Source organism: Clarias gariepinus, chromosome 9 (genome assembly GCF_024256425.1).
Source record: "Clarias gariepinus isolate MV-2021 ecotype Netherlands chromosome 9, CGAR_prim_01v2, whole genome shotgun sequence".
NCBI lineage: Eukaryota > Metazoa > Chordata > Actinopteri > Siluriformes > Clariidae > Clarias > Clarias gariepinus.
Window position 1 is genome coordinate 7,828,109 of NC_071108.1, and position 11,321 is coordinate 7,839,429.

At 37.5% G+C, this 11,321-nt stretch overlaps 1 protein-coding gene across 1 annotated transcript in view; it reads left to right on the plus strand.

Annotated features, from left to right (window-relative positions):
- The window catches only part of traf1 (TNF receptor-associated factor 1), a 37,740-nt gene extending 26,868 nt beyond the window's left edge, over nucleotides 1-10,872 (plus strand). The window contains exons 8-10 of the mRNA XM_053504930.1: nucleotides 1,462-1,639; nucleotides 3,916-4,064; nucleotides 10,248-10,872. Coding sequence (XP_053360905.1) covers nucleotides 1,462-1,639; nucleotides 3,916-4,064; nucleotides 10,248-10,463 — 543 coding nt within the window. The 3' untranslated portion in view covers nucleotides 10,464-10,872. The remainder of the gene's footprint in view (nucleotides 1-1,461; nucleotides 1,640-3,915; nucleotides 4,065-10,247) is intronic.
- Nucleotides 10,873-11,321: the final 449 nt, after the last annotated feature.

Consider the following 11,321-nt stretch of genomic DNA (forward strand, 5'->3'; position numbering starts at 1 on the left):
ATATCCCGGGGTATTTGAGAATAGCAGTGGTATCCCTTTACTTACCGTCATAAAAAAGTATCTGCTGTGTAATATGTGTTACTTATAACAGGGTTTGCATAGTCATGAAAATCTTGGAAAAATCCTGAATTTCAAACATTTTCATTGGAAATTTAAAAATCATGTTTTTCACTTTTTTTTGGAAATAAATAATTATGCATATACTGTACGCATATTAGAGATAAGTGTGTGTCAATTCATATTGACTCCAAAATAGATTTTTAAATGATTTATTATCTTTATACTAGAGATGCACTTGTCGATCAGCCAGTGACTGGAATCGGCTGTTTTTCTGCATGATCAGTCATGGCCGATCCGCCTTAGACATAACTGATTCTGTGCCGAGTGCACGAGCTTCTGAGCAGCGCAACAGAAACACATTTTTATGGCGCTACATTTGCAAAAATTATGTTAAAAAGCCTCTGATCGAGTCCAAAGTGAATTAGACTCAGAGGCATTCGAGGCGGTAAAACATCATTTCTTTATATGCATACAGGTGGTACACTCTAAACTAACTAATAATAATTATGGTAGATAACAGGGATATGTATTGTTCAGTAAAAAATTCAGCTTTGTTTTTAATTTAATATCATTTTAAACTCTTGTAATTGAAGTTAGTTTGTATTGTTTAAATGCTGAGTTTGGGTTTTAAGTGAGAAATCTGTTGAACGTTATAAGGAATAGCGGTTACATTTAATTACTCATGTTTCGAGTTATGTCTTAATTTCTATTGTTTTTGTAAAAGTTCAAGGTCTTAAAATTGTAATAATTCTTTTTTAAAATGTAATATTGATTTTAAATATTTATAAAATCGTGAACGCAGTGTTAATCGAATTGGCACCTAGGTATCCATCGTATCCGGTGGTGACCGGTGATTCTTGTGCCTTATATTTTTATACGTGTTTATGAGTGAGGCTGAGTAAAAGCATTAGCATGGGTGAAATAAATAAAATTAATCAAACTAAATGCTAAAAGACAAGGCATTCCCCCCCTCTCTTTTGGGACTCCTGTGAGTGTCTATAATAGCCTCAGTGGGTGAGTTTGTAAATCTCGTCCATGCGCTCAGAGCACCTAGGTGATAAAGATATTATTATTATCGCTGCATGTGCCAGCTTGTTATGAGTGTAGCTTTTGCAGGATTACATCGTCTAACTCATGATTCTCATTTAATGAGCTAATAGCGATAAGATCATGACACAGTGGAATAGTTTGTGCTTTGTGGTAAATGTGGTAAATGCTTTATTGCAGAAGATTAGAGAAAGCTCATCTCATTATAATGCGCATCCTGTGTAAAGGAAAAATCTCTGTGGGGCGTTACGTTACAATGTGGTTTCGACAGCAACATCAGGACACAGAAATGTCCCTCTTGACAGGAAGAGCCTGTCTGATGTGGCGTGTGTTTTTTATGTTTTTTTTTTTAAGGTTGCCGACCAGCAGCAGAGAATGATGAGGAAAGATGCGCACATCGCATCCCTGCAGCAAAGCATCAACGCGCAGCATGACGTGTCCTATGATGGCACGTTTCTCTGGAAGATCTCTAACGTCAGTCAGAAGCTAAGAGAGGCAGCCACAGGGCTAAAGAGCAGCCAGTACTCACCAGGTATACACAAGTGCGCACACACACACACACACACACACACACTTCAACCGTGTTGGAGCTGCATGCAACATAAAAGGGGCAAAAATTTTATTCTGCCACATGTGGTAAGGGAAGAACTCTAAAATACAGTATGGGGTCCAAATATTCTGAGACTATATTGAAAATCTGGGATTTTTTTTTTTTTTAAAGAAAATACTGTAGAGGTTTTCAGAATATTGAAATATGAAAAACAAGAAATACTCTACAATAATAACATCTTAGAAAATGCAAATATCTTGGAACTAGTCACAAATATCTATAGTTCAGTAATAATAATAATAATAATAGTAACATTACAACTAATCAAATATAAGATGATTAACCCTTAATCGGTTAAAGAACCACATTTGGTAACTTCCAATGGCATCAAAACATTCTGTCCATGCACAATCTGTGTGCATGGAGTTTGCATGTTCTCCCCGTGCTTGGTGTTTTTTCTTTTTTCTGGGAACTCCAGTTTCCTGTTGATTAGCCTAATTGGCGTTCTCAAATTGCACGTAGTGAGTGAGTGTGTATTTGTGTGTATGCCCTGCAGTGGATTGGCACCCCATTCAGGACTTGTGCCCTAAGTATCCTGGGATCCCCGCGCTTCCCTGAATCTTAAATAAAGCAGTATAGACGATGAGTGAGTGAATAATGCATTTTCCAGTTATAATAACTTCTACTCTTGTTTGAAGGCTTTTCACTTTATTTCAGAGCATGGCTGTGGGAATTTGTGCACATTCAGCCACAAGAGTGCTTGAGTCAGGTCAGGTACGGATGTTGAGCGAGGAGACCCGGGGTGCAGTCTATAACAAAGGGTGCTCTGTGTTGTTGAGGTCAGAGTGCTGTACAAGCCATTGAGTTCTTCACTCCAACCTTGTAAAAGTCATGGGTCTCACTTTGTGCACAGCGCCATTGTCATGCAGGAACAAATTTGTGCCCTTTTAGTTCTGGTGAAGGATAGTTCTAATGCAACAACACACAAAGACTGCATGAATTTAATGAATTGATTGATTTATTTTGTATTTATTTATACCACATTTCTAAGTAATTGACATAACATGCAACGAAATACTAGGAAATTCATGTGAATATTTGTATGATTTGACTTTTCACTCAGTTCGATCCAGCATGGCCCTGACAAGGATAAAGCATTTGAATAGTTTGCAGTTATGTACTTCTACACAATAAGGCAACAGCATTCCTGTCTTTATCAGTCCAAAGTGCGTCACCTAAATACCTGAGATAAGATTCAGATTTTTCTGACTTTAAAGAAGAATTAGTAGAAACTCTTTAATTTTTCCATTTGTACATGAATTAATACTATTTGGAATAAAATCAACACATTCCATGCTTGATTGATTTGGCAGCTACTGTATTCAGGGATATTTTTGTCCAGTGTGTGTTGTGTGCTCACTAACTTTCAAGGACAAATAAGTTCTCACTCGATGTTGTCAGCTAGCACTGGATATAAAACACATAGGATCTGGCAGATCCAAATAACTAATCATTACATTGCATTTCAATCGGTTTAGCTTAAAACATTCTGTATGACATAAATTTAAGACAGAGCTATCTAACTTCGAACACAAGGCTGTATCCCAATCCCTCTCTAGGGCACAACTTCTGTGGAACCAGGGCATTGCAAAAAAAAAAAAAAAAAAGTTGATGATGAACTGTGTTTGTGGGTCTGTTGTATAAAGGTTATACTGTACTGTATCACACTTGAAGTTGCATTGTTGTACTGAATATCAGCATGGCTGTGTTCTCTTCGGGCATTTAGACTGTGCCCTCATGCTTATACTCCTATCTCACCTACGCAGTGTGACTCGTGGTGAGATGCGGTGTTACCCCACCGTGAGTGACCACCCAATGTTCTGCGAAGTTCTTATCGCATTATTAAACCGTGTATTATCGCTTCATTAAACCGCGTAGGTGAGATAGGGGTATGGTATTATGAGCGCATTACATCCATGCCAATATTCAGTACAACAGGTTTGTGGACGCTGCATAACATTTATGAAATAATGTCATTTTTAAATGCTAAGCAACTGATGGTGTTACAAAATCACTGTCATATAGAATGAGGAATAAAACACTTATAGACATGTAGTTATCAGAAAAGAGGAAAACCTATTGGTTTGTGCAATCAGAACATAAACTTAGGATACGTATCTTATGTCTTGTTGATATTTTCAAAACCTACCGTTTTTTAATACAAGTCTGTGATTTATTGCTCTGTTTCCTTTTTCCAGCCTTTTTTACGTCCAGGTATGGATTTAAAGTCTGCATGCGGCTGTACATGCATGGCGACGGAGTCGGGAAAGGAACACACATCTCTCTTTTCTTTGTGATTATGAAAGGAGAGTATGACCCACTTCTCTCATGGCCTTTCAAACACAAGGTAAGAACGAACAAGTCTCACAATAACCTGCTCCTTACTACAGGGCCGGACCGAAACACAAGTTCAGGCCGGGAAATCACACACCAACACAGGCCACCCTATGCACCCAATGAAATGTAGAAACCACAGACAGCTTTATTTGTTCCCCAATAAATTAAATGTATTAAACAGTATGGAAATCACATTAAAACATTAACAAGCAACTTTGAAGTAAAGCATCCCTTTGATCAGATTACAAGGGTCTGCACAGAGCGTTATGCCAGAAGTCCAAAGCTGCTATTTACTCTCTATTTCTCACTCATAAATGACCTCCAACTGCAGAAGAGAGGTTCAACAAAGTTCAACAAAATGTTCACCTTAGAAGGTCAGCAAATTGCACAAGACTTTGCTGCTCTCAGCAACTCTATCAATAATGTTGTCAGTGTCAATTCCAACAAGAATCTCCCTCTCTATTGACATTAACATTAAAGCCTTAAGGTTCTCCTGATTAATGGAGGTCCTAAGTCTGTTCTTCACAAGCATCAATGTGGAGAAGCTTCTTTCACAGGCTACTTGTGTCACAGACAATGTCAACAAGAATTTGTAGCCCAGTCCAATGACGTGATAGCCATCAGTAAGAAGGTTGTATTTAAGAAGCAGGATATGGCAACATACTGAACAGTTTTTGAAAGTTGAACAAACTCTGCTCTCCAACTCCAAGTCCTCAGCTTCACCTGAAAGATTGGTATCTTCTCTTTAGAGCTTCTGCACTGTCTTTACACCATAGCTGTTCAATGTTGACATCTTTAGCCTTTCCCAGTGTGTTGCTAAGTTCCACTGGAGCTGATTTTGAGAGCCCCTTTTTGTAGTTCATTAAACTTTTTAGAATCCAAGCAGGAAAAATCTGAACACAGAGCTGCATTTGCTGTGAATCGGTGTTAGATACTATCCTGGACCATGTCCATGATGGCATTGTGGATGTTGACCCTGCATTCTTTCTAAGAATCTGAAAGTGGCTCATCCTCTGCCATCTCACCTGGCATGACTTTTTTTTCCTTTGCCTTTTTTTCTGGAAGGGCAGTTTGCATGTCAAAGTCATAATTATCCTTCTCCTGCAGAATGCTGTTTGACCACAGTACAAATGTATCAGCTGCTTTTTTTATCCCCTTCAAAATCCCTGCTAAACCTTTTTAAGTTGTCTTCAGGTCCCATAACCATCAGCAAGTCCATGCCACTTCTCTGAAGATAAGTGGTGTAGTTTGAGCAAATATTCAGAAGGAAAATCTGTGCTGTGATATGACCTCTGGCTTTTACTCTTACACTTGGCTGCATCGTAATGTCTTTTTTAATCTTTGCCATGGTGGTAACAAGGTCAGGATTCCCAAAATATCCAAACTTTGCATAGTGCTTGGTCTTTGGCCCACCACCTTGTTTCTCCTATTGGAGCAATATGTCTGTGTCTCCTGTACTTACTGACTTCCTCCCACACTTTCATGCATTTGTAGCACTCTCGTATGAATGCGGCAATGTCATTTAACAGGGAGAAAAGTGATGAACTTGACACTAAAATTTCAGTTGTGTATGCCAACACAAGATTAGGTATATGTGCATAACACCAAGCATGGACTTGTGCTGCTGCTACTTCTTTGAGAAGTGTAGAAAATCTCTTGTACTGCCCAGCATGTTTGCAGCCCCATCTGTTAAGTTGCCAATGCATTTCTTGATTTCAATTCCAACTTTTTCCAAAACATTCTTCAGCAAAACAACAAGATTTTCTCCAGAAGTGGACTTACAGTCAATGACTGCAATGAGTTTCACATATCTTAGTACAATTGCACATTGATTCTTAGTGGTCAAATCTTGTGTTGTATCCATTTGTACTGACAACATTCCAGCGTCCTTAACTTCTTCAGCAATGCTTCGTTGGATTAACAGTCTGATAACAAAAGGGAACGTCTTCCTTTATGTCAACTTTCATGCATCTTTTTACTTCTTTCAATGCATTCACTGACATGTCCTTGCAGACAGGCATCATACTTACTCAGCAGCAGTATTAATTAAAAAAAAATTCCATGATCTAAAGTCAAGTCTTCTAGCGAATAAGCACTCTTATGTTTATCACCACAATTACTAAGGCCACGCTTACTAATGACCTTGATGACATTAATCACACTTTTCGTAACCTGACGCTTTTTCCTTACTTGATCTCGATGTACTGATATCTGTTTTTCTGCCAGTAGACTACCTATATCTGCCTTGTTTTCCCTGAAAAAATACAGTAGGCCTCTGTGGGTTTTACTCCCTTTATGCTCAGCAATTCTTTGATGAACATGTTTTCATGCGCTCATTCCACCTTTGACTACTATCACTGTCTGAGGGTTTGGCAAGTGCCAGACAAATGGAACAATATAAATAGTGTGACTCTTCGCAGTATGTCAACCATTTCTTATTCATTTTGTCTTTGCTGTAGAAGATGTTAGGAAGGGCTTGTTTCAGGCTTTGCTGTGGATGGTAGTGAAAAAAGAGGCTTAGGCTGGGGCCGTGCAAAATAACCAAAGGCTTTCTCTTGAACGGCGCCCTCACTTTCCCGTTTCCTTCTCCTCAAATTCCGGGCCTTCTCTTTCCCTCTCCCTTCCACCAGGATCATTAGCCTCATACACTGAGTAAAGAAAAGTACCAGTGTTGCACACCAGTCCAAGTGTTGACACTTAAACCAGTCATCTCAATGGCAAAATTGAGATTATATATATAAACTGTATTTAAAGTTTACCCATAACTTCTTCTGCTCTCGTGTTACAAACAGAACTTAACCTTGGAGCAAAACAACCACATTATTGTAATTAGATTGATCAGAATCCAAATTAATATTGATTGATTGATTGATTGATTGATTGATTTATTGATTTTAAAATGATGAAGTAATATTTCTCCAGAAATTTTTCCAGCAAAACAATAAATTTCATCCAATATGTAAAAAAAACAAACTTATTTTCTTTCTACCTGTTGCAGTCTCTGGCTGAATCTGATGTTTGGTCACTCCACCAGATCAAGTGCTAGGCTGACTGTCTTCACCTTAATTTGAAAAAAGAAGGAAAAAGGTTTTAAACCACACAAATAGGCAGACAATTTTCTAATATGTAAAAATTAGAACAATAATGACTACGTTACTATGTTATTATGTTATGATACATTATTATAACAAAATATTTTTGTTCATGTCTCTCCCTGCTCCCTTCCTAATTATATAAAAGTATGTAATATTTTTTGTCTGCTAAAATACCATGTAACTTTACAATAAATTATATTAATGTCTTTAAGCATAGAGTATTTTAAATGATGATAGTAGGGGCAAAACATAATTTGCTAGCAGTTTAAATCTTGCAATAAAAAAACTATAGTAATTTACAGATGAAACAGACCTACACTTAAAGTCCTGAACAGATCAGAAATTTTGCAAAATTTTGCTGCTTGTTCTTGAAGGGCTTTCTTTTTTGTGGCCTTTCTCTTTCTTCTCCACCTCGCCGTTTTTTCTTCATCCTAGCATGTCTGTTTACATGCTTTGGGGAGATGTGGAGCACACATAATGTAACGACGCAAGTCGTTCTGTAAAGATTCTGTAACAGAATCTGATTAATGAACAGTTACTATTGTTAATTATCTAATTGACTAATTCAATTCCAAATTCGGAAATTATCACTTTGATACATTGGGTGGGCAATAATATTAAATATATGTATTATTACAAAAAATATAATAATAATAATAAAAAATACAAATCAGTCACCAGGTCATCAGTCCAGGCCTACCTTACAAAATTGTAGAACATGATAAAAAAATAAATCAGAAACGGAAAATAGAGCTCCAGATAGGATTAAACTGATTTTCTTGGATGGACTGTCTTCTCTGGATTTGAATAAATCCCTTGTTGCTATGGCTGCAGTTGACATGGCAAAACAGGTCAACATGTTCTGGCACAAGTGCGGCGGCGATGTGACGGCTCTCCAAAAATCCAGACCCCAAAGGGAATTGAATTAAAATGGAAAAACCTCTTGTCAAGAATATCACAGTGACTAGGAATTTCAAGGCCTTGGATTTATAAAGCTCTAACTTAGAGTTGTGTGATTTTAATATTTCCAGGCTAAAAGTTTTGGCACTCAGTAAAGTCAATGCAGGTACAGCTTTAGCTTTTTTTGTACTCCTAATCACTATGTGTGTGGGAAAGATTTTGAACTTTTCTGGGGTATTTCAACCACAAGTAGTGTTTTAGCATGTTTTAGTCTGCATTCACTAAATGCTGCATAGTGTGGACATACTGCAATTTTGAGGACTGAATTATTTTTTACTGAGGACTTATTATTATTATTATTATGTTTTTTTTCTACTTTGAGCCTATAATAAAAATGACTGCTGATTTTAAAGCATGCCTAGGGGATTTCATTTGCTTGCTCTGAACCACCTGATGATCTGAGCTATTTTGGCTGCATGGTAGCTTAGTGGTTATCACTGTTGCCCTGCACCTCCAGGGTTAGGGTTCGATTCCTGCCTTGGGTCTGTGTGCATGGAGTCTGCATGTTCTCCCCATGGTTGGTGGGTTTCCTCCGGGTACCTCGGTTTTCTTCCACTATCCAAAGACATGCAGATTTTGGGAATGCCAATACGTGTCCCCTGCAATGGATTGGCACAATGTCCAGGGTTTACCTTGCATCAAGCCCTAAGTCTCCCTGGATAACCCTCCGTGACCCTGTATACAGGATAAAGAGGTATAGATAATGACTGAGTTAGTGATATAGCTGTCCAGGAACTTAATCAAAGCCTGATATTTACTTTTTAAATAAAGTAAATCACAATAAGCTATAGAAGAATTTTAGATTTTACAAATTTGAAAAAGTTCTACCAAAACATATTCACTGGCCACTTTATTAGGTACATCTCAGTACTGGGTTGGATCCATTTTACCTTCAGAATGGCCTTAATTCTCAGTAGCAAGATTAAAAAAGGGAACATTGGAAACATTACTTACAGATTTTGGTCTATATAGACATGACAGCATCACAAAGTTGCTGCAGATTTGTCGGCTGCACATCCGTGAGCTGAATCATCACATGCCAGTGGTGCTCTATTGGATTGAGATCTAGTGACTGTAGAGGTCATTTGAGTACAGTGAACTAATTGTCATATTTAAGAAATGACCAGTTTGAGATGACTTAAAGGGATGGATATGGTCAGTAACAATACTCAGGAATACTGTAGCATTAAAACAAGGCTCAGTTGGTACTAAGGGGACCAAAGTGTGCCAAGAAAATCTCCCCCACACCATTACACCACCACCAGCCTTGACCATTGATCAAAGGCAGGATGGATGCAGGCTTTCATGTTGTTTATGCCAAATTCTGACCTTGCCATCCAAATGTCGCAACAGGAATCGAGACTCTTTAGACAAGGCAATTTTTTTTCGTATCTTTTATTGTACAGTTTTGGTAAGCCAATGTGACTTGTCTCCTCAGTTTCCTTTTTATAGCTGACAGGAGTGGCACCATGTTAGTTAAGTTACTGTTGACTTTCTGTGACATTTTCATTTAGAGAACTGATGCTCACTAGATCTTGTCTCTTTTTCAGAACATTCTCTGTAAACCCTAGAGATGGTTGTGAAAATCTGAACAGATCAGCAGTTTTGAAAATACTCAGACCAGCCCGTCTGGAACCAACAACCGTTCCATGTTCAAAGTCACTTACTGTAAACCACCTAGTTCCCCATTCAGATGCTTACTGTAACACGCCTAAATGCATTGAGTTGTTGTCACATAACTGGCTGATAAGATGGGCACAGGCGAATTCTTGAATCCGATTTGTCGTAAGATGTGCATCATTTTTGTAAAGCAGCAAAGCTTGGACAGTAGTTTTGGCATTCACATGAATTTAATTTAAATGTGTGTATTAATAGGTTAGTTTTTCTACAATAGTGGCCCATACACAGTGTCTCTGGTGCTCAACATAATCAAAAGCAAAAAGTTTTCCACAGACTACAATGAAGTATTTTTATCTTTAATTGAGGTTTGTCAAAAACGTCTGATAGAATCTTGAAGTCCTGATTGATGGAGCACTTTGTACTTAGACTGGTGCTATTTCTGGTGAAACGGCACAACTGGAAAAGCACACTATTGACCTACGCTCTGATGTAACGACGGCCTTCTTCATCTTTTCCAGGTCACTTTCTTGCTCATTGACCAGAACCAAAGAGAGCACGTAATCGACACGTTCCGCCCCGATCTCTCGTCCATGTCATTCCAGCGGCCCGTCTCTGAGATGAACGTGGCCAGCGGCTGCCCTCTCTTCTGCCCTCTGGCCAGGCTGCGCTCCCCGAAGCATGCATACTGTAAAGACGACACGCTATTTATCAAGTGTGTGGTGGACTCATCCTGAATGCTGAATGATGACATAACTGAGGAAGAAGGGACTGAGGTCAGGTTGAGTGGACTGCTACTGCAGGATATCTCGCTCTGGGTGACAAAATGTGCTCTGAATCATTCTTTTGCTGCTGTGCCTAGAACATACTCAACATTTTGCAGATTAATAACTGCATTAGGCTGCAATTACGGATCAAATATTATTATCATTATTATTATTATTTATTGAGTTTTTATTATATGTATATTAAGTTTGATACGAACAGTTTAAGCCAAAAAGATTTATACAGAAATATATTAATCTTGAATAAAATATCTTAAAAAAATATTAAATTAATAATGAATTATTGTATAATGTATAAATGGAGTCACGTGTTTAAACATTTTTTAAGGAGTTTTTTTTTTTTATTAACACAACATCCATTTTAATTTTGAATAATTTCACCTATTTTATGGAATGTAAAAATACATAGTGCATTGTAATGAAGAATTGAATTCGACTATGACTATGAATGTGACCATTTTTGTATTTGTTTAGAAAATCTTAAGAAGATCTAGATTTTGATATTAAATGTGTAAATCTGATATTTTTGTATACAGAGCTCTTTCTGTTTAGCTATTTTTATATGCTGTATGAAATATTTATGTGTAATAAATGGCATTTATTTTCCTCAAATTGGAATGTGAATGTCTTTTTTCCCCTTTTTTTGAATATTAATTCCTTTTTATTCCTTTTTTTGTTCAAAAAAAACAAAAAAGATGATGATGCAAAACCCTTGAGACGGCCGACTGTTTTTAGACAAATAATTGATATAAGTTTCGATTTTATTCACATTGAGGAAATATCTGGTATATGTTATGCACAAAATATGTG